This window comes from Impatiens glandulifera, chromosome 2 (genome assembly GCF_907164915.1).
Source record: "Impatiens glandulifera chromosome 2, dImpGla2.1, whole genome shotgun sequence".
Classification (NCBI taxonomy): Eukaryota; Viridiplantae; Streptophyta; class Magnoliopsida; order Ericales; family Balsaminaceae; genus Impatiens; species Impatiens glandulifera.
The window spans coordinates 58,264,349-58,289,415 of record NC_061863.1 but is presented as its reverse complement, the minus strand read 5'-3'; the positions used below and the strand labels follow the sequence as shown (position 1 = coordinate 58,289,415).

Genomic DNA, 25,067 nt, shown 5'->3' with positions numbered 1-25,067 from the left:
AAACATATTTAATATAATGATTATTTAAATAAATAAATAGTAAATAAATTATAATAATTTATAATTAAAGCTCACAATTTACTCTCTTCCCCTTTCCTATTTCGATCAGAGTTTGATTTATATATATATATTTGAATTTCTAATTTTTTTAAACTTTTAAAATAAAATAATTTCAGTTCATAACTAAATTTGATATTTTAAACTAAGTTTTTTACATGACCCATAATTACCGTGACTTAATTTATTTTAAATAGAAATTGAACTCATTGTAACTTTGATCTTCTTAAACAAATATAATATTTTTTTATCAATTAAAATATCTTATAAGTCTTCTTCTAAAAATTATATTATTATTAAATATTAACCCTCTTAATTATTATCACAAAAATAAACTGTTTTTTCATAATTTAAATTAAACCAAATTATTTAAATAATTCAAATCCGAACATGCACTTATTATTGTTGTTGTGTCACTTTATGCATTGAAATCCTTCATCTCTAAAAAAAAAATAATATACTAAAAAGTAATGAGGACACAATATTATAATCTAATCTCTACAAGAAAAACCTGATAGAAAGAACAAAGGTAGAACTACTTGTTTTGACTGGAATCTTCTGTGTGTGTGTGTGTGAGAGAGAAAGAAAAGAGATACAGTAGGTCACGGAACATAACCTAAAGAGAATAAAAACACACCCTAAGCACCTGAAGAAGCTATCTTAGAGAGAGAAAATAAAAAAATTGACCCTTTCTCTCTCTTTCCTCTCATCTTCTTTCTTTGCACTCTCCCATCATCTTCCTCCTCAGCATTCATTCATTTTTCTGTTGTTATAAGTAAGATCTCGCCCTTCTTTATTCATCTAATAAATTCAAAAACAGTATTATATATATTAATTTACAATTCAATTAATTAGATCGATCTATACCATTTAATTACTTTCTAATTCTCTAGCTCTAGAGATTTCATTCCTGATCGAGCATGGAGAACCGATGGTGGACCGGACAAGTGGGTCTTCCGGGAATAAACACTTCAATATCCGGCCGATCAACACACAACAGGATACCAGATCTGATCAGCGATGACACCGAAGAAGAAGATGAGAGAGAAAACAGCGACGAGCCCAAAGAAGGTGCGATCGAGGTGGAAAACAGGCGGCGGCGGCCTAGAGGCAGACCGCCCGGTTCAAAGAACAAACCAAAACCCCCCATCTTCATAACTAGGGACAGCCCTAACGCACTACGAAGCCATGTCTTGGAAATAGGGACAGGATCCGACGTGGCAGAATCCATGGCTCAGTTTTCAAGACGCCGCCAGCGCGGCATATGTGTTCTCAGTGCTAGTGGCCAGGTCACCAATGTCACTCTTCGTCAGCCATCTTCACCCGGCTCCTCAGTCATGACCTTACCCGGATTATTCGAGATCATCTCGTTGAACGGGACGTTTCTACCCGGACCAGCCCCGCCCGGGTCGACTGGGTTGACCGTGTACTTGGGGGTTGGGCAAGGGCAGGTCGTAGGTGGTTGCGTGGTGGGACCGTTGGTGGCGGCCGGACCGGTGATGGTGATAGCTGCAACGTTCTCAAACGCTACATACGAACGGCTGCCTTTGGAGGAGGAAGAGGAGGAGGAGGATCACGGCGGTGGAAATGGACCGGTTGGAGACGTCGGTTCGCCGGGCAGATTGGGGCAGACGGGTTTCGGGTTGCCTCCAAACGGGCAGATGAATCATGATGCAATTGCTTGGACCCGTCATGGTCATGGCCGCCCTCCTTATTAATAAAGGTATGAAACATGAGAAATTAAGATGAAATAAAATAATAATAATAATATCACAGTGCTAGAAATTAAAGAGATAATTATATATATATATAACAAACATGTTGTGTTTGATCTCTGTACATTGTTTTTGACAATTTAATTTCTTGAGTACTCATAATTAATGGTTAAGTTTTGTTAAGTGTTAATTACAGCTTCTTAAATTAATGAATTCCTTCTCAATCAACCCTAGCTATATATATACAGAATATTGTCTCTTTCATGTATTCACTCTGAGTTTGAATTAAAGTTTATTGATTCATGTGGAGATCGAATGAAACAATTTCTAGCTATAAGTGATCTGATTCTCGATCTATAAGATCTCTAGTTAGCCCTAATTATTGTTTTCACAAATTATTGACTAGCTATATATTAATTGGTATGTGATATTAATTATAAAATGTAAACTATATATTGCTTATTCAAAGTCTGACCTACAACATTAACTTGAAATTTCATTTTAAAGAAGACAGGTTTAATTAGTAACATCATTAACAATGTTGTTGCAGATAATTTATAACCTAGTACAAACTACAATTCATTAGTTCTTGTTTGGAGTCCTATAAATTAATCAATTGAGTTTTCTTCTATACATGTTTCAAATGCTTTCATAAACTAAGCATGCATATAGATAGATAATATTTAAGTACCCAAGCTAGATAGCTTTATCTTTTTTTTCTTATATAAACTAATTCTGATACCATTTGGATTTCTTAATTAATATATCCAATATATAATGAGATTTTACTTTTTAAAATTTATACAAATGTTTTTCAATTTTAAATGCCAACTAGGGATTTAAATTGGCTAATATTCAAATGTGTGCCACTTCTTGTCACATTTGTTTTATCAATACAAACATGTTAATTTTTCAGCAATGGGGTTGTGAATTTATTCTTACTATCATGATCATCTCAGTGATTAGGAAACATCATTTATATTCTACATAGCAAATAATATAGGTATATTTGTACATAACAATTTTTATTTGAATGTTTTCAACCTAATTATTTTTTGTGACATTTATTTATGAAATTTTTAAAAAAAAAACTCATTAGAATAGTTCAAATGTCAAAATTTTGTCGCTAGTAGATCAATTAAAGTGGAGGACATAACTACGAAGATTATAAATATAAGTTAAAATGATATTTTTTTCATGTGAACTTAACTTTAGCGTCACCGACAATTTAAAATTTTGGTAGACAAGATACCTAAGAATTATGCATCTGTCGTCAAATTGTGAGTTATAAGCATCAAATGAGAGGAGTCGGGAAACTCTTTTTTGCTTACACCCCTTTGCCCCCTCCATCATGGAATCAAATCGAGCAGTATTTGACTACAAACATATTAGAGATGGATTGGCTCCAAGGAACTGCGGAGGGCGATATGCTAGACGAAGTGGATGAAATGATTACGATATTTATAAAGTCGACAATTGGTATGGATTCAGATATGCTTACATGCCCACAAACCGATCGAATACTTTGGAGTCAGGACTGAACGGAGAATGGCGTGAAGATAAAGTAGAAGAAATTTCCAATGAGTTTGGGGAAACTTAAGATGATTATGTTATATAATTGACTAAGAAGGGCAAACAATAAATATAAAGAGCTCATTCTTCATAAGGTAAAGGATGAACTTTTATAATCTAATTCACTCATTCAAGATCTTTTAACCAAATTATTTTGCGACTTAACATAATTGAGAAAGTCACAAATACAAACACAACGGTTGAGAAATTAAATTCAATATCACAAGATATCAAAACAGTTCAACTTTACAACTTAAAAATTTAAATAAATATTTATTGTAACTAAATTTCTACTTTTTGAAGAGACATTGTAACTAAAATTTTATACTATACTTTTTCTTAAAACATAATTTAATTATTATTTTTTAATATAATATGATCTTTTATGATGAAAATTAACCTGTATTATCATATTTTAAATTAATTATTTAATAAATATTAAAATAAAAGACTAATATATTTAACAGACACTTTTTTATATAATAATATTATAATAATATTTTAAATATATAAAAAAAATAATATATATATATATTCAAACATCAAAATAAAATTATTTATTTATTTAGTAGTATTTTTAAATAGTTTATAAAAATTTATAATATTATTATATAAAAAAGTGTATGTTATTTTTTTAAAAATTAATAAAATATTATAAATAATAAATAAAATATTAAAATATATTAAACTAAATATATTAACTTTTAAATTTATGAAAAAGTTAAATTTCAACTTATATGATAATTCGAATAATAAAACCAGACACTATATGTTTCGAAAATCTAAGAATTGAGTCAAATTAATGTAAAAACATACCCTCTTTATTAAAAATATATATGTTATGTCACGTTTAACTGATCCTCACATTATATATATTTAAGAGTCATTAATTAGTCATTACGCTAAGTACTATGAATTATAATAGATTACTTTTTCAAACAAGAAAAAAACTATGATTACCAGCATGAGAGGACCCTCTTTACATGTATCCACATGCCATATTAAAAATACAAAAAATAAATATAATTGTTTTTTTTTTAAGTTAAATTACAAAATATTAAAAAAATGAAAGAAAGAAAGATTAATCTAAACGAAAACAGAAAAATGATGGGACCCAACTGGGATTTAATAAATCTTGAGTTAATATATTATAATAATAATCCCTCTCCTTTTAAGACAAAGCACCATTTGAAACAGCTGTCTAGGGTTTATCACCATTCACAAACTCTAACAAGGAGACAAAGGAGAGAGAAAGTCCAACAAGAGGCAATAAATTACTATTCGAGAAGAAAAAACATTGATTATGAATCCCACAAAACCTTCATTAAGGTAATATGGACCACACGCAAAACACTAGTCAAATTTAAAAATTAAATAATTAATTAGCCCACAAAAAAGTTGTATGATTTAGTGAGAGAGAATCATCCATGGAAAATTTTGAAAGATATCTTTTTAATATATATATATATATATGGCTTCTTAATTTAATTTCAAACCCCATTCCCTCCAATAATAGCTGACCGCGTGACAAATAAACATTTTATAATACGCGTTTAACTAATTAGTTCTACGTGTAAGTAAAATTAGTCGTTTTTTCAAACCTAACCCAATGAATTTTATGTCAAATTAATATATTAAATATCATGTGCAACTTAAAGATATTGTGATTATTGGAGAAAATAAATATATCCCTTTGAGATCCATAGAAGTCATAATCCCCTTAATTAGAATAATTAAATGTTGATATCAATTGGGAAAATAGCTAAATTTGATAATACAATAATATGGAAGTCGGGTTTAATTTATTTCAGTTTTATCTTTCCATTTGCATCACTAATTTGCATGTTTTCTTTCTACCTATAGGTAGGAAGATTAATCATCTCTCACATTTTGTTGATCAATTTAATGTAATCAGATCAATTTCGGTTCATATATTAAAGATAATTCTATAGATTTTTTTTGTCCCACATTAATTTATTTCAATTGATCAAATCTAGATTTATTATAAATGTTATTTGAACTAGCTATTTAAACACCAAAAACTTTGTACTATATAATATGATTTGGCTCTCACGTTTTTTTAGACTTTGGAAGGAGTTTAATTTTCATTTAAAGTATATATCAGGTTTTTATATTAAGATACATTTATTAGTGATGCTTTTTATATTGTATATAGATACCTCATGAATCATGCCACATATCCTAGTCTTGTCATTATTCCCTCCTCCACCATGTGAAAAATGAATCAAACATGAATTTGGTGTATTCAGAACCCGATTGTTAAAACTAAATCCAACCAAAATTCAACTAAATTGATATATAACCGACAACTTTTTAAATAATTTAACATGGTTGGTCAATTTAGTGACAATCGGACTTCTAAACAAATAGATTATTACTTTTTTTTAATTAAGAATAACTAGTATACCACAACCATAACTTCAATATCAATATTAAAATTTAAAATATACATAATTTAATTACAGCTAAGACCATAATGCCCTAAACTTTAATATTGAATTTGAACCACCATACATATTTTTTAAACAATGGTAATAGAAAGAACTTTTTTTTGGTTCATAAAAAGAAAAAATATTCAAGTTATATGATCAATTTATATATAGTTTTTTTACTATTCTTTTAAAACAATTTTTACATTTTTTTTAACACTGATTTGACCAAATCTATCATCCCAAACTGAAATATTTAATAAACCATAACCTAAAATTTTCTTGAACCCATTGTTTGAGAATTTATAGAATTTTCACCTGTACCAACAGGTTATCTGCTCCGAATGGTTCCTATTTCCCTCACATAGAGGGACAAAACAGTATTTTATATTTTTTTTAAATGACTGTTTTATCCCTCCATGTGAAGATAACATGTGAAGATAACAAAGAACAATCCAGAGCAGCCAAGCCAATCCTATCCTCTCGTTTACACCGTTCAACTACATTGAGTTTGTCTAAGAAAATGCTTATTATATACCTTACCTACCTATATCTTCTTTATATATACATTGCAATAATAGAGATATCTAAGAAATTGAATCAACAAGTATCCATATAATTTGGTTAATTTAATTTTTCATGTGAAATCAAATTCACTAATAAAACATGGTCAAACAAATTTAAAAAAATATTATAAGTTTCTTAGTTGTATTTGGATACAGAAACAAAAAGTGTTTCAAATTGGGCAAAACTGTCCTAGATACTTAATAAGATCTTCCACTGTACTAAGACAAGGACATACCTACTTTAAAAATATGTTTATGAACAGAGTTCATCATGCTTGAAAAGTGAATGGAGAATTGGTTAAGCTAAAAGGCATGACTAAAACTACTTGTAATACAAACATGAAGATATCAGTTGCACCCTTCAATCGGGGCATGGGCTCGTCAAGTTAGATGGAATCTCAGTAGTTACGATCGATTCTGCAATGAGATAGAACAAAGGAAGACTGAATAGAAAGGAAAACTTTTCTTTTTTAAGTTTGGATTTTGAGAAGATGATAACTTACTTTAATAAAATGGTCTATATCGATCACTTGGGTTTCTGGAACTTTCCATGAATCCATACTCTCTTCATGGTCTTGCAATTTCGACGATTCACAGACTTAATGCAACAATATTCAAGCTCAACCTGAAAATATGTTCACATGGTACATTCGTCATCTCTGTCGCGAAAATAACACTTTAAAACTAAATAAATATAATTACCTCGTCGAATCCGGCCCTAGTGAAAAGATCCCTTGCTGTTTCCAAACAAAAGTAGTATGAATGGGTCCCGTCAGATCGCAAATACTCTCTGAATCCCAGCTTTTTATCTGGCCCAAACCGAAGCATGGTCATGTCGTAGAGCCCTGTTGTAATAAATGAGTGTTACTTAGCAAGCATATGAAGAATCATATACAGTTTCTTGTTGGTTCAATAATACCATAATCCCGGAATAAAAGTAGGCCTCCCGGTTTCAAAACTGAGAAGCACGATGCGATTGCAGTAGGCATTCTGTGGAGAGGCACTGCTGATAGAGTGAATATCTGAAAGGAAAAAAAAAAGAATCAAGTTGTACAATTCAATTCAATCAATCTCTTTTGAGGAAATCAATCACCTACCAATGTAACAAAATCAACTGGAGAAGGCAGGCAACTGGGAAATCGATTATTCATGGAGAAGTCCCAGATGAATGGGTGAAAACGATTTGTAAGTGAACCGGCAGAAGAATCTTCTATCACTTCTTTTGCTCTCTCAAGAGCCTCGCTACTGCAGTCGCAAGCATATACGCTGATGCTTTTGTTTCCGCTAGATAAGTGGAAGACTAATAGTGTTCAATTATTCGATTATGAACAAATTCATTAATACACTTTGCTCCGATATATTTACATACTATTGTGTTTAGTCTATTGAGAGAATTCAGAAGTTGCACTCAATTGGTATATAGTTCAGTTCATAGGCAATACTATCGTTGATTTTTAATAGTTTGTGGGAAAATATGTTGTTTTCTCCTAACCTTAATATTGGTAGAGCAGTACTTCCATTGCCACAACCAACTTCCAAAACATTCAGCTGTTCATCAGACGACATCAGTTCAGGAAATTCCTTTAACAGATATCTTCTCTCCTGTAACAAATTCACAATCTTAATTCAGTGCAAATATATATCAAACTCGAAAAAGCCTATGATAAATGAGATTCATTCTATTATAGTGCTTATATTTCAGCTGTAGTAGAGGTCAAAGGATCACATCTAGCAATTAGAATCCTTGAATAAAGAAAAAAGATCAATCTTAAACCAAGAAATGGTGCCAAAAGGATAGAAGAGGAAGAACAGGGCGTCTTCACAGAGTTAAGCAACATGGGGAGGATCAAATCAAGAAGGGTTTTCTAACATATGCTGATAGAATGAATCTAAAAGGAAGGAAATAGGATACAACCTTGAAGAACTTTCCAGTGGCGTGACGAGCGTGAAAAATGTTCCACGCCTCCGATTCCTCCGAAGGAGAAGAACAATCAGATGAGGAATTCGTGTAAGTAGAGTTATTATCAAGTTGAGGAAGCATGTGAAAGCGCATAGATGGATCAGTTTCGATCTCTTGCCTTAGTTCGTCCCATTCAAAATCCTTTGAGTGGTACTCTGCCTCCTCCATGCTCATTCTCTCTCCTTCCTTTCTCACTCTCTCTCTCTATATATATATATATAACCCTAATCAAAACCAATCCTTAGTCTAATGTCTTTGTTACTAAAATTGGGTGAGTGTAATTAGTCATCAAATTAACATGTTTATGGTCAATAACCCATTTGAAGCCGTTGTTTTTTATTCTTAAATTAACATTATAAATATTGCTGACTAAAAATCACTTAATCTCATATTATAAATCATATAATTCGGGGTGATAATTTGGGTCTAGTTTAGATTAACGGGTTAAATGATACTAACCTGACTTGTCTAGTAATTTCGGTTAAAATTCCTAACCTATTTATTTGTGATTGATCCGAACTTGGTTTGTTTAACCCGATTTACCTAATTCAATTTGAACCAAACCCGATGTAATTAGTTCACATATCTGACTATCGGGTCTGGGTCATTTCAAGTTGACCCAATTTTGGCATGTTTATTAATCAGGTTAAACAAATCGATTTAACTTTATCCTAAATTTTTTCTTGTTCAATCTCAGAGTCGTGTTTTCGTGTTGAGTCCAAAATTGATAGTTCATCCTATAATGCAATTATAATGAGTTATAAATCAATCTATCAACCATATGTACCTTACATACATGTGAAATGATGAAGTTTCTAATTTGCAATCATTTAGTCCTATCAAGAACTAAGGCTAGAAAATAATAAAAATAAAATCCATTTTCTACAATACAATCTTGAGTCTATTTTCATTGGAATATTTATTTGTAGCTGTAAACTCGTGTATATCATACAACTTCCTTTGCCCGTTGAAGGGCTCTACAAAGCTCATCAGCAAACTGTTGTAAAACAATGGGTTTTCTAAGCAGTCCATTCATCTTCGCATGTAAACATCTTTCCCAAAGTTTGTCCTCTTCACTCGCAGTTATGGCTATTATCAACGGACAGTTACGGCTTCTAAACCTTTGGATCTCCTTGGTTACTTCGAACCCATCCATATCAGGCATGTGAAGATCCAAAAAGACAACTTGAAATGAAGTCTGCACAGAATTACCCAGATGGATCAAACACTCTGAACCAGACCGGACAACAGAAACCAAACAACCAAGTTTCTCCAACAGCTTCTTTGTAACGAATCTGTTTACATCGTCTTCATCTACCACGAGAACTCGAAGGCCCCTAAACATGGAGCTGTTAGATCTCGGCTGTTGTTCCCCGAATTCCAGCATAGTTCTTATCATCGGTTGGATTTGAAACTTGAGGACTAGAGTCATAATTTCTTTATGATTACCTTGTTTTGAAGAAGATATCCATATATTACCTTGCATCATCTGCAAATTTTCAAATAAATATAAACTGTTTTGAGATTCATCCAAAATCATTGACATCCCTAATCTCAAATTTCAGCATTTACCTGCACCAGCTTCTTGCATAATCTAAAGCTCAATCCTTTTTTAGAAACGATATCTTCTTTGTGCTTTTCACTAATTATCGTTGCCATCGTCATTGTGTGATCAGTGATCTCGAGTTCAAACTTTATGCTCACATGTTCTTCGTGTTGTTTCCAAATCCCAGGACGTGCATTTGTACTATCAGAAGCAACACGAAATATAACCGATCCGTCAGTGGCATCATTTACATCCAAAAGGTGACCAACCATATGCAATAAGACCTGAAACGTTCTTCTATCGTCGCCCATTACTTGATTTGGCAGAGAATTCTGCAGGTCGACGAAGAAACCTAACCCTTTGCAGACGCACAAGCATTTGATCATACAACAAGCTTCCTTGATCATAGGATGCAACCGAAAAGGCCTAATCTCCAACGGAAACCTCCCGACATCCTTAGCCGAGATCTCAACAGCGTCGTTTATCAGAGTCGAGAGGACATTGCTTGTTCTAACGATCGTCTCGACTATGTTCCTTTGAGCGGCGGCACTCTCGAAGATCGAGAGTAATCCCGAGATTGAATACATGGGTTTTCTCATGGCCCTGCTCATTACCTTTTGGAAAGCGTTTCGAGCTTTGTTCGCCATCAAAGCTTCCTCCTTTGCTTGTTGTAACAAACGATTCCTCTCTTCTAACTGCTCCCGCATGAACTGAGATTCCTCGAGAACCGAAGCGTGGGAGAGAGCCACCGCGACTTGATCGGCCACAACTCCGACGATCTCCATCTCGTCTTTGCTCCAACCTCTCTTGTTTTCGCTCGGGAGAATCAAAACGAGTAAGGCGTATGAAGTCTCCACGAATTCGGGAGTACTTACACCCGCCATTTTAAAATTAGAAACCTTAAGCATCGGCATTCGAATCGCCGCAACCCCTCCTCCAGTTACGATACCATCGCCATCTGCGCTGCTCGCTTTGGCTAACGCAGAATCCGATCGCAGAATCCTCACCCCTTTCGTCTTCCTTATCTCAATCACGTCTCCATCTTCAATTGGAAGAGAAAGGGTACGTCTCTTTGAAGAGATTCTCGCCTTGAGTTCATACGTGAGATTCATTTTGTTTTTACAGGGCATCCAAACAGCGCAATTGTGAAGATCCAACGTGTTCGAGAGCTGGACTAGAGTTGTATGTAGAATAGTGTGTTTATCAAGAGATTTCCTAATTTCTTGAGTAAGCATTCTTACATGTAAGCTTGCTTCCTTCTGTTTCTTCATGAACCCAACTTCCTGATTTAACTCTAATACGTTCTGTTTCAAGAAAAGCTCACGAACTTTAAATTTGAGAAGAAGTGGGATGAGTGTAAGAAGCGTGATCGCGGTCGCGCATGAAACCAGAGCGGTGAGGATTTTGAAAACGGTGAGAGCCATCATTAATTGGAAAGAGTGAGGACCGTAGTTAGTCCATCCATTGAATAAGTGAGTGATTCCACAAAGAACGATGAAAGCAATGAATTGAACAAGTACCCATTTGAAAGGAACGTTGGAGCAAGTAATGAAGTATAGTAACTCGATTGGGATTGAGAAATAGGCGACGGCGATCAAGAAATCGCTTGTTTTTTGGTATTGGAGAATGTTCTGAATGCTCCAAAGACCATCATCGTCTTCGTCGTCGTCGCAGTTACAGTCGGAGACAGAGATGGCAATAAGCATGAAAACAGTGGAGACCCAAATCGCGTAATAATAATAGCGTTTCAACATTGCAGCAAGTCATTGACCGATTCTAATAACAGTAGTTTGAACTGAAATATGAAAACCCAATAACCAAAATCCGTATTTTTGTTCATAGAAGATGAATCTGTCTGCTTGATATCCAGATCCAGCAGAATTCCAGACCATATTATATGAAATCAAAGAGAGAGACCTGAAACACGGAGAAGAAAGAGGCCGAGACAAGTCTTCCCTTGGTTTTCAGTCAAAACATAGACTTTATCCCCGAGACAACAAAATCCAAATTGCACTAAAATAAATATTCCTCTCCATCAAGAAGAGTATAAAGTGATATTCATTATTAAATGTCAAAACAAACAGGGTATAAAGTAGATCAGATGTGGAGACTACTGTAGCTTAGGATAGGAAATTTAATTTAGGCAGTCTGATTTGTCATCTTATTATGTTGGGTATATTTGATTTAGTTTATAGTCAATTTATTAGTTCTAATTTATTCATTTCGATAAGATTCATCTAATATTTAACTTATTCGCAAGTAGAGAGAAAATTGAACTTAAACGCAAATTCGTATAACAGTCTGGATTGCGGCTGATGGGTCGAACAAATATCAGAAATCCTGCTTCTTGTTAGGGATATAGACACATCAAGTTTCTGTTATTTATTATTTTGTATTTAGGAATATTAAAGATGTGAAGAGTCAATTTCACAAATTATAAATATGAAAAAGATAGAGCAAAGTTGTTAAAGATGCAATAAAGGAAAATTACAGGAAATTAAATAATACATAATACAGTTAGATGATGATGATCACTAATTATAATCATTTCATTGGTCACATTACATGAAACAAAAAAAATCAACCATTTGTGTCACCTATACATCTGCCAATGTTTCTATTTCCTTCCCAACAAAGAAACAATCGTCCAAACCTATCCAATAATCATCGAAGAAGAAGCGCCGAACAAAACCCTAATATTGAATCGGCTTCACATACCCGTCCTGCCTGTTATGAAGACAAGAAAAAAGTTTTGATTAGTTTCTAGAATTGAATGAACTTCTAAGGTCTAAAGTGTTGCAAAATTGAACTGTAAACATTAACCTGCACGCGACAAGGATTGGAATGGAAGATTTAGTCGAAACCAGAACCAAGGAAAATATGTCCACCAAATGGAGTATTCGAAGAGGGGGTCTGGCTAGATGAATGATCATGACCTTTTGCATGATGAATTTGGCCGATGTCTTTCTTGGTGTCGGTTAGAAACGTCCCCACAAATACCTAAACCATTAGAAAGTTATGGAAATTCGAAATCAAACAGAAAATTTTGAGATGGTTTGGTTAAACAATAAATTTTACCATTACTGGACCTGCAGCCCTTAAGGTCCCATTGATACAACCACCAATGATCTGCCCATCAGCACTCGATAGAGAAACACTAAGTCCCCCAGTTCTTCCTCCAATCTCCGAATGAATATAAGAACCAGACATCGATAAAATGTTAAATTGTCCCTTTAACAACATAAGAAACTAACATTAATGATATATGACCAGTTAATTTGAATCAAAATTCTTGAAAATTCAATTGACCTCGTAGGTGACATTGCCTCCAGAAGTAGCAGGCTGTCTTAGAGATGGATTAGAAACCGAACCCGAGGCTGAAAGTATACACATAACTCGTTTGCTTTGTTGCATAAACACCATAATCTTTTCGTAGATATCCTAATAATATATATGGAAATGAATGATTTCATTAAGTACAACACAGAGATTATGTTATATATTAGAAGATGTGGAAGGAATTTAACATACTTCCCCTGCAGCTACAGATATGATATGTGGAGTGAAACCTTGGCCTGCATTGCCTGCCATGCCATGCATACATACATACAAATTAGTAAACTTTCTTAAAAACTGATCATTTCATTTCAACAAAATACCCATCTAATCCAAGACAAGAAGAAGCAGTATTTGATCATTCTAATTCAGTTCATCTAGAAAAAAAACCCAATTATTATTAGTCAGTCATGACTCATGAGCTCTGTTAAGATAGATAGAAATCTGTGGAACAAAATTGGAAGAGGAAAACATAGAAGGACAGACAGATAGATAGATCAAAACCAGGGTATTGTTGTGTCTTCTTGGAGTAGGAAGATGATGATGAAGCACCAGCAGCCAAGGAATGTTCTCTTTTCTTGGGAGAAGAAATTGACATAGTCCCAGATAAGGAAGAAGACAAGCGTTTGGCAGCGGCGGCTTGCTCCGGCGTTCCATACTTTCTGGGTCGTCCTCTTTTTCTTCGAACAGGCTCAACAACCGGGGGAGAAACGGCGGTGGAGGGGACAGACGGCTGAGAATAGACCAGCTGATGAGAGGACCTGTCGACGTTGAGGAGAATTCCATTTCTGGGTGGAGAGTTGACATGACCGGAGGCGGCGGCTGCGGCAGCGGAGGAAGGGTGGTGGAGAGAAGGTTGTGGGTGGTGATGGTGATAGTAAGAGTTCAGTCCACTTTCATCCGGTTCCATTCGATTCGATTGAGATAAACAGTGATGATGTGTGTTGGAGGAGTGAGAAAAGGAATGACTTTTGGATACTGAAAAAAGTTGAGTTTTTTCTTTATTCTGTGCCACGTATATTATCCCTATCTGAATTTCTGTCCTTTGGATCCGTTGGAGGATTAGAAGCTTCCAAATCTTTCGCCATTACAACTAATTAACCAATAAATAGGTTTATAACTAACTACTTAAGCGAAACTTGTTTCCTGACGAATTCGTACGTAGTACTTTCTCAAAGATCGGAAAATTTACATCTTATTACCGTTAAATTAAATTAGAAGAAGAAATTATTCTAAACATCTTTATTTTGCATTGTTTTCAAATAAGTATCTAATTTATTTATTTATTTGCCATCAAGATTTATCCTTATATAAAAACTTAACAACCTAGCAACTTTCTTAATCAGAATCAAAATGAAACTTTTTTTTATTACTTATACCCTTTTCTACTATTAAATATCATCAAATCATTCAAATACTAAAATATATTTAATTTCAAACTATTTATTAGTAAATAAATTTATACCCTTTCTTAAATCATCTCTTATACTAATGGTAAAGTGGATTTTGTTTTAGATGATTGGAATTAAATTATTAAAATTATTTTTTAGATTTAAATTTTATAAAAATAATAAAATAAAAATATGTTAGTATTTTAGTTAATAAATTAAATAATTAAAATGATGGATGAATGAATGAAAATTAAAAATAAATCAAATAACCTAATATAAGAGTTTATTTATTTTCAAGTAATTAAATTATTATTTATTAATTTTAAGATGTTAACATGAATCTCATAATAATGACTCAATTTAAAAGTTTTAGTGAATAGAACTCAGAAGATTTTATCACCTAATGAATATTATTTTCAGTTGAATTACTAATTTCTAGTAATTTGCAAATAAATAAGATAATTATTCAAATAATTATAAAATCAAACAAGGTTTTGCTTAGAAGAGCCAATAATTTTATTTTTTTAAGGTTCAGTTTTGATGTGACTTAAATTATTTTAAAATAATTTAATATTTAATTTAAAAACCCAAACTACTAACTATGTGGTCATTATTTGGTCATGTTCTCAAAATTGTGTTTTAATATTTTTAAAACAATCTTGTCATGTTCTCAAAATTGCATTGTAATATTTTCAAAACACTTATGTCATATTACATCCGTGTTCTTAGTATTTTAAGAACGTAATAACAGTTTTAAGAACATAGAAGTAACGATTACGTTCAGTTTTAAGAATATAACAACATTATAAGTAATTCGATTCCCTAGCATTTCTTTCCATTTAATCATTAAATCTACAATTAAATTATATAAATTACTAATTAAAATTTCTCTCTTTACACTTTCTTTTTTTCAAACACTTTTTTAAAAAATGCGAATTTTTATGATTATTTAAATAACTCAAAATCAAATGACTTTTATTAACTTATATTATTATAAAAATAGATTTTTTCTCTAGATAATGTTTCAATTTCTTAAATGAAACAGAACAACCAGAATACATAGGATCCATATCTTCAAAACTAAACAGTGTACAACCGTGTTACTACAATTTTAATTTAAGGTATTCTTGATAATAAAAATATTCAGAATATAGGGGACAAAGGATTACATACTTAAATCATGAAAAACTTCAGATCCCTCTTCCTCTCTTTTTCCATCAAGCTTTCTAAAAACTAATATGATCCTCTATAAAAGATAATTAATAAAATAAACCCATCTCAATCACAAACCAATGAGTGGCTATCTCAAGAGAATCCACCAAATATATATATATATATATATGATAAAACAGTTAACAATAGCAGTCTATCTGCTCCATTCCAATGGAGGAAAAATTCTTTCAATCTCTTTCTCTCAATCTAACTATCTCTTCTTCTTTTAAGATGAATCTATTCTCTACTAAAGACAGTTTGTGACTTGTCTCTGCTCCCTAATCTAATTGCTACTACTGGACCAATCACAGTCTCCTTTCAGAGAACAAAAATCCTTAGTCTCGGTTTCAAAACATTTCCCATTTAATGTTTCGAGAATTTTCAATCCCTCAGAATGTATTACAAGAAACTTGGTTGTTGTTGATTCAGGGCACTACGATTTTAGGTATGCCTCCCACCCATCTTGTTCTAGCTTCTCTGCTTTCACAATGACATCGTTTTTAGCATCTTCCAGATACTGCGACATTCTGCTTGTATGCAAGGAAAATAAAATTGTCAAAATGATTATCATCTTTTGTTTGGACACAATTTGGAGAATCAATTTATGCATGGGAGAGAAAGAGAGACCGTGAAGTTAGATCAGGGTCACCAGCTCCAAGTATCCTGACTGCTAGCAGGCCAGCATTGGTGGCATTGTTTATGGCTACAGTAGCAACAGGAACACCTCTTGGCATCTGCATTCACCACACAACACAACTCACCATAAAAAGATTGTTTACTCCTTTCTTAATTTGAAAAAGGAATATTGAAATTCATATATACCTGCACAATTGAAAGCAATGAGTCGAGTCCATCGAGTGTCGAGGCACGTACAGGCACGCCAATAACTGGTAATGGGGTTAGTGCAGCCACCATTCCTAAATTATTCATGAAATCGATTATTGTAAGAAAAACAAATACCGTTTTTCTAATTTTTCGTGAAAAAAGATTTGATGGAGCGATATTTGGTGGGACTAACCTGGTAAGTGGGCAGCACCTCCAGCACCAGCAATGATTACCTGAACGCCTCTCTCTTGAGCAGACTGGGCATATAAAAACATCCTCTCGGGGGTTCGGTGTGCGGAGACTACTCGTACCTGCAAGGTTTCTACAACTAATGACCAGAGAAGACACTCCTATGAAAGATGATGGAAGGGACAAGATAGATTAAATTTCACCTCATGGGAAACACCAAACATGTCTAGAATCTTTGCAGCTTCCTTCATAACCGGAAGATCTGAATCCGAACCCATTATGATCCCCACACGTGGAGCATCTGTATTGTAGTATGCACAAGAACTAAATCATTATAACTATAATTATAGATAGATTGTTTTTCTAATAATTGCGAAATACAACATGCCCCAGAAAAGACGGCTTCAATAACAAGCCATAATCTAAAGAAAACATAACTTGGGCACCATTGTCTTATCTACATTTTATAAAAGTTCATGTGACGATTTGATCCAATTCTAGTAGAATCCTACATTATAAGTTTGTGAAATAATTTAGCAGATTAAACAGCTGACCTGCAGTCTGTTCATTCACAGACTCTTCACCAAGCATGGTCTTTAATCGTGACTCAACAATGGACATAGTAGGACCTACTATAGTGATATGGCCCATCTTTCTTTGCTTTCGCATTTCTGGAATATTGTATTAGGAACAAGTATGACAAAGTTAAAAGACATAATTAGGAAATGACAGGATATCAAGTAGTAGTATTAGTTTATTAACTCTAACCTGGTTTGTCATACCAATGAACACAAGCCCCAGGAATGCTAAGTGCTTTCATCATTAGTTGATGGGAACGAATGAAGCCTGCTTCACCCTGATATATATTATGGGGGAAAACATCAATACAATAGCTCTAACTCACAAGTAATACCAGACATGCAGACTTCAAATCGACTTATCAATGTTTAATGAGAATTACCTACCAAATATTATATGTACTTCAATGAAACTAAGATTAAATGAATGCTTCAAGTTTAAATCTATTTACTATGACTATTTACATGCCATGTACTGTATTTACAATCATACCCTAACACTGCCCTACTATTTATGGGGAGTAACCACACACATTATTGGTTGTAAAAGCTAAACATGGTATTCAAGAATATCCCAATTGTGCTTGAAAAGGACAATAAGAGAGAGAGATAGTCACAAGGAGGATACTTGAAGAACAGTTGCATTTTGGCATATGAAAACATTTGTCCTGATGAATCTACATGACACCCTCAACCAAAAGTTCTTGGCAGAGCATCATACTATCCACCAAAGTTTCATACAATTGAGATTGTGTAACATTGAAAAAAGGCTCATGCTAAGATATCAAAAATTGGACAACCTTGAACCAATAAGTCAATACAGAGCAGGTAGGTATGCCAAAATCCCATTTATCATGCATCTGTGATTTTTTTCATTAACTTTCTTCTTATTTCAATCATGTAAACATTATTTCTCAGATAGTAAAATCAATTCTACTGCTCATGGAATTTGTTTACTACAAGTAGTAGGATTTTGAACTTCCAAGTATCAGATCAAAACAAAACTTGGTCTAGTGTGTGGGGTTCATTCTCGAATGAGAGGTCAAGGGTTCAAATCTTACCAAGAAAATAAAAGAACTTCCACATATAAACCATTTACATAGCATTTCCAACTTTTAAAGTAAGTATTATAAAGTAACAAAATTTACCTCCTCTTCTCCAAGTATGTTGTACATAATAGCAGCTGGAGCTTTCATAGACGTATCACCAAGTGGAAGACCAATGACAGCTCTTAAGTGCTGCTCATACTGTGAAGTGAAACAAGCTTCAATAGTATGATGTCCGCTATTGTGAGGTCGAGGAGCTACTTCATTCAACAAAATCTATACAATACGAGAGAAAAATGCAAACTATATCAAAGACAATTGGATATGGAAAGAAACCAAAATAGCTAACCGAATTATTATTTATATCAAACTGAGAATATATTTGTAACCTTATCATCTTCTGTCAGAAATAACTCAACCGCAAAGACACCAGCACCCTCAAGTGAACTAACAGCTCTGTCTGCTACTTCAGTGGCAAGCTTTCTGACCTTCCATGACACATCAGCGGGGGATTTGACTATGTGACAAATGTTCTCTCTAACAAAACAGAAGGAGAAAAAGTAATTTCAGGAAATCAAGAAGCATGTGCAAACAACTTGAAGATGCTACCTAAAGTAAATGAAGCAACAAATGAAGACATCATGAACTCCGAGTTATATCTTACTTGTGAATTGTTTCCACAACAGGATAGCATAGGGTGGAATTATCTCTCCCTCTGGCTACAATGACAGCTAGTTCCTGTTTTTGCATAAAAGAAAAACATAATCCAAAAATTGTTCATTTTCAGAAAAAGTTTAAGATCTAACATCTATTTCAAGACCTTGTGTAAGTAAATAAGAAAATATTTGTCCAAAGTTTCATCATGCACATATATATTTTGCAAGCCACATTTTCCAAACAATAACTAAAATCCATATATCAAAAATGAAAGCAATTCATGAGATTTGCTTAGATCTTAGGAGAAGAGAGCAAGTCCTAAGACACAAAATAGATGGTAGCATAAACATCAAATTATGCTAGCAGGTTATGTCAAATTTGAATCTAACCTTTACAAATGGTGCCCATTTCTCAACGTACAATCCCCGAGCAAACCCTCCAAGTGCTGGGAAAAAATATTTAATTATTCAGTTAGGAAATCATAAGTTGGATAGTTATAAGAACATTACCTTTTCTTCTTTTTTTAAAGAAAAAAGAGTATATAATTTATTTAATAAGAAACTATTAGGATCTTAAACATGAAATTGTAAATCAGATCCACAGTGAAATTTTTATGAAAAAAGTATCAATATTGTCTAAAGAAGACTATATAAATATATACCGTTTACTGCAGAAGAAATATCCACTTCCCTGCCAGCAACTGCATTTCCACGGCCATCATAAGCGAGCCTTTTGCTTTTTATCATTAGAGGATAGCCAAAAAGGTCACCTGCTTTCTTTGCGCTTTCTAGATTATCTATCTGTTTAGACCAAATTTTATAGTCAAAAGTACTGAGAAACTTATAACTTGAACTTTGGTTGAACAGGAAGAAAAAAGTACATATGTTAAACACTTAGACCATGTGGCTAACCTCCATAAACTCGGAAACAGGAATGGCATGTCTAGAGAAATGAACCTTCTGCAAATACTTATCCTGGGAAAGGAAGAAATATTATAACTAAACCAAATCAAACCGTATGACTAGTACCGAAAGTGCCTGATAAACTAAATGATGAATACTAGTCCAAGATTCAATTCAAGCTTTATTAAATGGAGAAACAACTTAAATTAGACGAAACATTACTACCAAAGTTTACGAATTTCAAGTAATGCAAGTAATGGGGAGAAAGATGCTAGCACAAACCTGGATAATTCGAATGGTAGATGCCTTGGGCTGACAGTTTACACCCTGTTGCTCAAGTTTCTCTAAAGTTGCTACATCGACATGTTCAATCTCTACTGTTAACACAACACACCTGGCTAACAAAATTGAATTAGCATCTAAAAACAAGTTGGTGAAACAATAACAATCAAACATACTTATTCAATAAAGGATAAACAATCTAATAAATTTTGTATGTGGAAGTGAAATCAACTCATTGTAAACAATCATACAGGGAGTTGGCTTGTTAACAAAATCAAAGGGAAAATGCAGAAGCCTCTTGCAGATCTGTTAAAAGAGTGTGACATGGCAGTAGGAATCTTTGACAAACTATGAGTTCAACGAATAGACTCGGAATCTGACAGTATACAAAGATTCATCGTTCTTGATGCTTTCGAGGACATTGAATGGTTAAAGGGAAGCTAGCGGAAGTTCATTTACATTGATAATTAGTTGGTCCGTTGTCTATTTGTATTGTTGAAAGAAAGAATGCAGTCTTCTTCAAAAAAAAATTGTATGTGGAATAAAGATGCAACCTTTTAGCAAACTCTTCAACCGTGGCACTGTCATCAAAGCTTCCCACCATGTGATAGTGAGAAAGAGAACTTGCAGGACAATTCTCCATTGGATCCAAAACAGCAACTTTAACCGCCAGCTGCGATGCAGCCTCACATAGCATTCTACCGAGCTGCCCTCCTCCCAGAACACCCACAACTGTACTGGAAACTCCCTTTGTCGCTAATTCACCATCTCTGTTCACAAATTATTGAATGAAATTCAAATATTTCTTCACATACTACGCAAATAACCGTACACCCAATAAGAAATATGTTATTTAAATTGATGGGTTGCGGTACCTGGGATAAAAGTCGTGAACTTCAGAAGATGCTCGACAAAGCATAATAGAAGGAGAGTCGTGCTTTAGCGGCGGTACTAAAGTGGAAGAGCCGGATGAGGAGAGTGAAATATCGCTGGAGCTGGCTGACATAGGAAAGGCAAAGGAGAAACTGCGACGGGAAATTAAAGCTAAACCTGGAGCAGAGTTAAGCAGATGATGACCAGAGAGAGCAGAAGAACTCTGCATTCTTCCCTGCGGCTATCTCAAGTTGAAGAATTTTGAAGAAATGCTGAATCAGATAAAATGGAAAGAAGGAGGGTTTTAAGTTATATATACTGCATATATATATATAAAATGTAATTTTACTTGCTTTATTATTATATTTAGAGAAAAGCGGGAAAAATATTTTACATGAAATGAAATTTGATAGAGTGGATTGAAAATTTCAAAATTTATAAATTAAGGAAATAAATTATAACACATGTTTGATATTTGTTTTATATGACTACTTTATTTAAATATTATAACTTTTAATTATTATAAAATATATTAGATATTAAATTTATATCTAGTAATTTAAATACTGGTTTGTTTTTTAAGTTTAAAAATATTTGACTTAGGATTAGAGATTAGAGTTGTATTTAAAGGGTTTAAAGTATTGAAGGTTAATTATTTTGTGACATAAAAGCATGTTGATTATATAAATTGTGACTTTTTTTATTTAATAAAAACTTATCCTTCATAATATATTTATTTTACATATATTTATTTTGAGTAATGATAGAATAGCGAAAGATTTGTAACGAACAAAATGACGTGGAATGATAACTATGACTAAACATAATTTTATGTTTATTTATCTCTCTCATACTTATTAATAATTTCTCTCATTTCTCTTTATTAATAATTTATTTTTTATTTTTTCAATTTTTGTTAATAATGTATTTATATTATTAACATTTTCAAGTTAATTTTATAACATATTCTATAAGAAAATGAAATATGAAAAAAAAAATTAAAGAAAAAAAAAGAGAAAAACAACTAGTAAAAGAGTTTTGAGTAAAAAATATATATATAATTTTAAAAATTATATATTTATGCTGATTTAATTATTTTTTCTATTATAACTCATTTTAAAAATAAATAAATAAATTATTAATACGAAATTTTTTAATTTTTTTAAATATATATTTATCAAATATAATATATATTTTTTATTTAACTTATTATTGTCCATATTATTATTTTAATTTTTTTTAAATAAATAAATTAAATAATAAAATATATAAATATATATTTACAAATTAACAATAAAAAAATTATTTATAAAGACAAAGATAAAAAAAAATTATTAATAGAGTGGAGAGAAAAAAAAAAGAAATAGATAAATAAATATTTAAAAAATAATAATAATAAATAAACATTTAACATTATGTTTAGCCATTCGATTTAATCACACTCCCACCACGTTATTTCGCTACACATAATGAACAAATCTTTCAATTCCCTATCCTTACTAGTTTATTTTTATTTATTTCTTACTCATGATTTATAATATCTTCTACCTTATAAATGACATCACAAAAATACATATGAATACCCAAAATTATATATATTATGAAGATATCACTGTTTAGCCCAAAGAAAACCACAAATTATCATTATTATATTTATTTCTCAATTAAGTCATGTACAAATTTTAAAACTTTAAATATCAATAAAACAAAGTTTTCTTAAATTTTAAGATGACCTTATTTGATTTTTTTTTTACCAGCGAATAAAATTAAATGCGTCGGTGATACTTTTATATTATTTTTACGAAATTGTCTCTGTCGCAAGACGCAATCGCTGGTTGCGAGACGCAACCGGATGCCATCTCGCAACTGGCATTCACGAGACGCAATTTTTTTTTTGAAAATTTAAAAAAAAATAAAAATAAAATAATTTGCGTCTCGCGAATGCCGATTGCGAGACGCAACCGGGGCTGTGTCTCGCGATTATAGACTTTTCGCAACGGAGGCATTTTTGTCCAAAAAAAAAAATGTCACCAGCGTATAAAATTAAATAAAGGCATTTTTACAGTCATTCAATCAAATTTCTCTAGTATTTTGATATCCGTATTTTATTTTGTGTAATATATTATAAAGATAAGAAAATTATTTGTGGTTAAATATCATAAATTATCATGTTAGAAAAAAATTACCAAAAAAACATTATCATACTTTTAAACAAAAAAAAATACCTATAAGGTTGAAATAACATCTTAAAAAAACAATAAGTTACGTATTAGTACATCACTCAAAACACGATTCAATATCTCAATAATAAATAAATAATTGATTTAAGATACTAATGTAAATGAAAGGTAATAATGACATTATTGTGATCATCATCATTTACCTCTTCTAAGAATTAAATCATAACTATTTTGTAGTGAGATTATGACAAAATAGATAATTCTCAATGAGATCCATTTTGTGTTCAATAATAAGATTAGTTTTTGCCATAATAATTAATTTCATTAAATTATGACATCCAAGTGAAATCAATCAAGACATTTGATTTTTAAGCAATTTTTGTACACATTACTAAGATTGAATTCCAATTAACTTATCAAATCAATATATTAACATCAACTTAGCCACGTTAAGAGATTAACGAAAATAATATAATTGGTAGAGGAAATTGTACTATTTTTTTTTTAAAATAACTCAAATGATAAGAGTGATTTTTAAGAAATTGAAACAAAAGTGGAAGTCAACATCTTTCGTGTGAGTTAAAATAATAGGGACTCACATTTTCTTTAACAACTATTCTCAAGTCGGGAAAATAAAGATGATGGTTAATTTTATAAAAAAAAATTGTATTATAAGTTAGTAATTATAACACTTATTAATTAGAGTATTAAAATATAACTAGTTATAGTAATTAATAATACTTCTTAATTAGGGCATTCAAATCAAATTTAGTGTCGGTTGGAGAATTTGAGGTTAATGCAAAATTAAATTTTTAGTCTCTAAATAATGATTTAAAAAATATATATATAATAATAATATAAAATGAGATATAAATGATTAATATATTATAATACGGAATAAGAAATTAAAAAGTAAATAAAAAAGGTTATATATATATATATATATGGTATAATATATATTTAGTATTAAAAGTAAAAAAAAAAAATATATATATATATAATATTATTAAATACTAAAAACATATGAACCTATATTATATAATTGCATAGGATGCACTAGTACCGGATTTAAATACATTCATAACTTTAACTCATTTTTGTTAATTGTAAAATTGTCATCTTCGCCATTATAGGCAAATGTTTATTTTAATTAGCTATAGTGTCTACACTAATGGATTATTATTATCATTGTTATTATTGCATGATCACTTGTAAGTAAGACTATGAGCGTGTTGGGTAACATTAGATATTTTTGTTTATTATTATATTTAAATATGAATAAAAATATAATTAAAATAAATTTAATAATAAAAAAATTATAATATGTATTTAATGTTTAAATTTTTTAATAAATTACGAATAAAAATGGAACGCTCCCGTTTCACATTTTATTTATTTCGATAAAAAATTATATTCTCACATCTTTTTTTATATCTTTTTTTATGAATGAACTTATTATCTTGTGATCTTACACTTTCACTTTGACCAATCAAATATTTGATTTATATTATACCTTAGTAGTTAAAAAATTAAACTTATATGGTTAAAATGTCCCGCGTTCATCAAATTTAGTGTTGAATTTAGTTTTGTTATGTTGCAAGTTCGAAACACATATATTAACATTTTAAAATTTATTTTTAACCGTTTTAACTATATATGGAAAACCCACAATCCGACTCAAGTATCTATTTACTCTCACATGTATATTCAAATTAACCACAACTCTCGAC

At 31.8% G+C, this 25,067-nt stretch overlaps 5 protein-coding genes across 6 annotated transcripts; 1 reads left to right on the top strand and 4 right to left on the bottom strand.

Moving 5' to 3' along the window:
* Positions 1-977: 977 nt before the first annotated feature.
* On the top strand, positions 978-1,775 carry LOC124927419 (AT-hook motif nuclear-localized protein 20-like). The gene has a single exon (XM_047467823.1). It carries the CDS (start codon positions 978-980, stop codon positions 1,773-1,775), a length of 798 nt encoding a protein of 265 aa, XP_047323779.1.
* Positions 1,776-6,446: 4,671 nt separating this feature from the next.
* On the bottom strand, positions 6,447-8,528 carry LOC124926758 (tRNA N(3)-methylcytidine methyltransferase METTL6). 2 transcript variants are annotated; one of them, XM_047467046.1, is made up of 7 exons: positions 8,276-8,528; positions 7,853-7,962; positions 7,458-7,644; positions 7,280-7,382; positions 7,063-7,205; positions 6,864-6,985; positions 6,447-6,777 (listed from the first exon to the last, which is right to left on the bottom strand). In XM_047467046.1, exons 1-6 carry the CDS (start codon positions 8,492-8,494, stop codon positions 6,887-6,889), a joined length of 861 nt encoding a protein of 286 aa, XP_047323002.1. In that variant the 5' UTR covers positions 8,495-8,528; the 3' UTR covers positions 6,447-6,777; positions 6,864-6,886. The 2 variants fall into 2 exon arrangements, with proteins under 2 accessions (XP_047323002.1, XP_047323003.1); XM_047467047.1 differs by having other exon boundaries at positions 7,458-7,641.
* Positions 8,529-9,076: 548 nt separating this feature from the next.
* On the bottom strand, positions 9,077-11,853 carry LOC124927777 (protein EIN4-like). Its single transcript, XM_047468248.1, has 2 exons — positions 9,893-11,853; positions 9,077-9,809 (listed from the first exon to the last, which is right to left on the bottom strand). Exons 1-2 carry the CDS (start codon positions 11,618-11,620, stop codon positions 9,267-9,269), a joined length of 2,271 nt encoding a protein of 756 aa, XP_047324204.1. The 5' UTR covers positions 11,621-11,853; the 3' UTR covers positions 9,077-9,266.
* A 427-nt stretch (positions 11,854-12,280) lies between these two features.
* On the bottom strand, positions 12,281-14,193 carry LOC124925961 (AT-hook motif nuclear-localized protein 14-like). The gene is made up of 6 exons (XM_047466110.1): positions 13,707-14,193; positions 13,398-13,450; positions 13,176-13,307; positions 12,945-13,097; positions 12,690-12,866; positions 12,281-12,593 (listed from the first exon to the last, which is right to left on the bottom strand). Exons 1-5 carry the CDS (start codon positions 14,110-14,112, stop codon positions 12,720-12,722), a joined length of 891 nt encoding a protein of 296 aa, XP_047322066.1. The 5' UTR covers positions 14,113-14,193; the 3' UTR covers positions 12,281-12,593; positions 12,690-12,719.
* Positions 14,194-15,898: 1,705 nt separating this feature from the next.
* On the bottom strand, positions 15,899-21,434 carry LOC124926763 (phosphoribosylaminoimidazole carboxylase, chloroplastic). The gene is made up of 16 exons (XM_047467051.1): positions 21,160-21,434; positions 20,839-21,054; positions 20,285-20,396; positions 20,012-20,074; positions 19,762-19,900; positions 19,490-19,545; positions 19,108-19,181; positions 18,833-18,980; positions 18,546-18,719; positions 17,588-17,675; positions 17,374-17,490; positions 17,023-17,120; positions 16,824-16,941; positions 16,628-16,722; positions 16,433-16,539; positions 15,899-16,332 (listed from the first exon to the last, which is right to left on the bottom strand). Exons 1-16 carry the CDS (start codon positions 21,384-21,386, stop codon positions 16,239-16,241), a joined length of 1,926 nt encoding a protein of 641 aa, XP_047323007.1. The 5' UTR covers positions 21,387-21,434; the 3' UTR covers positions 15,899-16,238.
* Positions 21,435-25,067: the final 3,633 nt, after the last annotated feature.

Bases quoted from the DNA above. Each gene is read 5' to 3' on its own strand.
- LOC124925961 (XM_047466110.1), bottom strand. From the start codon at position 14,112: ATGGAACCGGATGAAAGTGGACTGAACTCTTACTATCACCATCACCAC. The intron at 13,451-13,706 runs GTTTTGATCTAT...ATGGCATGGCAG, and splicing joins GAAGACACAACAATACCCTG to GCAATGCAGGCCAAGGTTTC. The intron at 13,098-13,175 runs GTCAATTGAATT...ATGTTGTTAAAG, and splicing joins GAGGCAATGTCACCTACGAG to GGACAATTTAACATTTTATC.
- LOC124927419 (XM_047467823.1), top strand. From the start codon at position 978: ATGGAGAACCGATGGTGGACCGGACAAGTGGGTCTTCCGGGAATAAAC.
- LOC124926758 (XM_047467046.1), bottom strand. From the start codon at position 8,494: ATGAGCATGGAGGAGGCAGAGTACCACTCAAAGGATTTTGAATGGGAC. The intron at 7,963-8,275 runs GTTGTATCCTAT...AATTTGTTACAG, and splicing joins CCACTGGAAAGTTCTTCAAG to GAGAGAAGATATCTGTTAAA. The intron at 7,206-7,279 runs GTATTATTGAAC...TTATTACAACAG, and splicing joins ACTTTTATTCCGGGATTATG to GGCTCTACGACATGACCATG.
- LOC124927777 (XM_047468248.1), bottom strand. From the start codon at position 11,620: ATGTTGAAACGCTATTATTATTACGCGATTTGGGTCTCCACTGTTTTC. The intron at 9,810-9,892 runs GTAAATGCTGAA...GAAAATTTGCAG, and splicing joins TATGCAAGAAGCTGGTGCAG to ATGATGCAAGGTAATATATG.
- LOC124926763 (XM_047467051.1), bottom strand. From the start codon at position 21,386: ATGCAGAGTTCTTCTGCTCTCTCTGGTCATCATCTGCTTAACTCTGCT. The intron at 20,397-20,838 runs GTTGCATCTTTA...TTTGTTAGCCAG, and splicing joins GTTGAAGAGTTTGCTAAAAG to GTGTGTTGTGTTAACAGTAG. The intron at 16,540-16,627 runs GTATATATGAAT...TGGTGAATGCAG, and splicing joins CATTGCTTTCAATTGTGCAG to ATGCCAAGAGGTGTTCCTGT.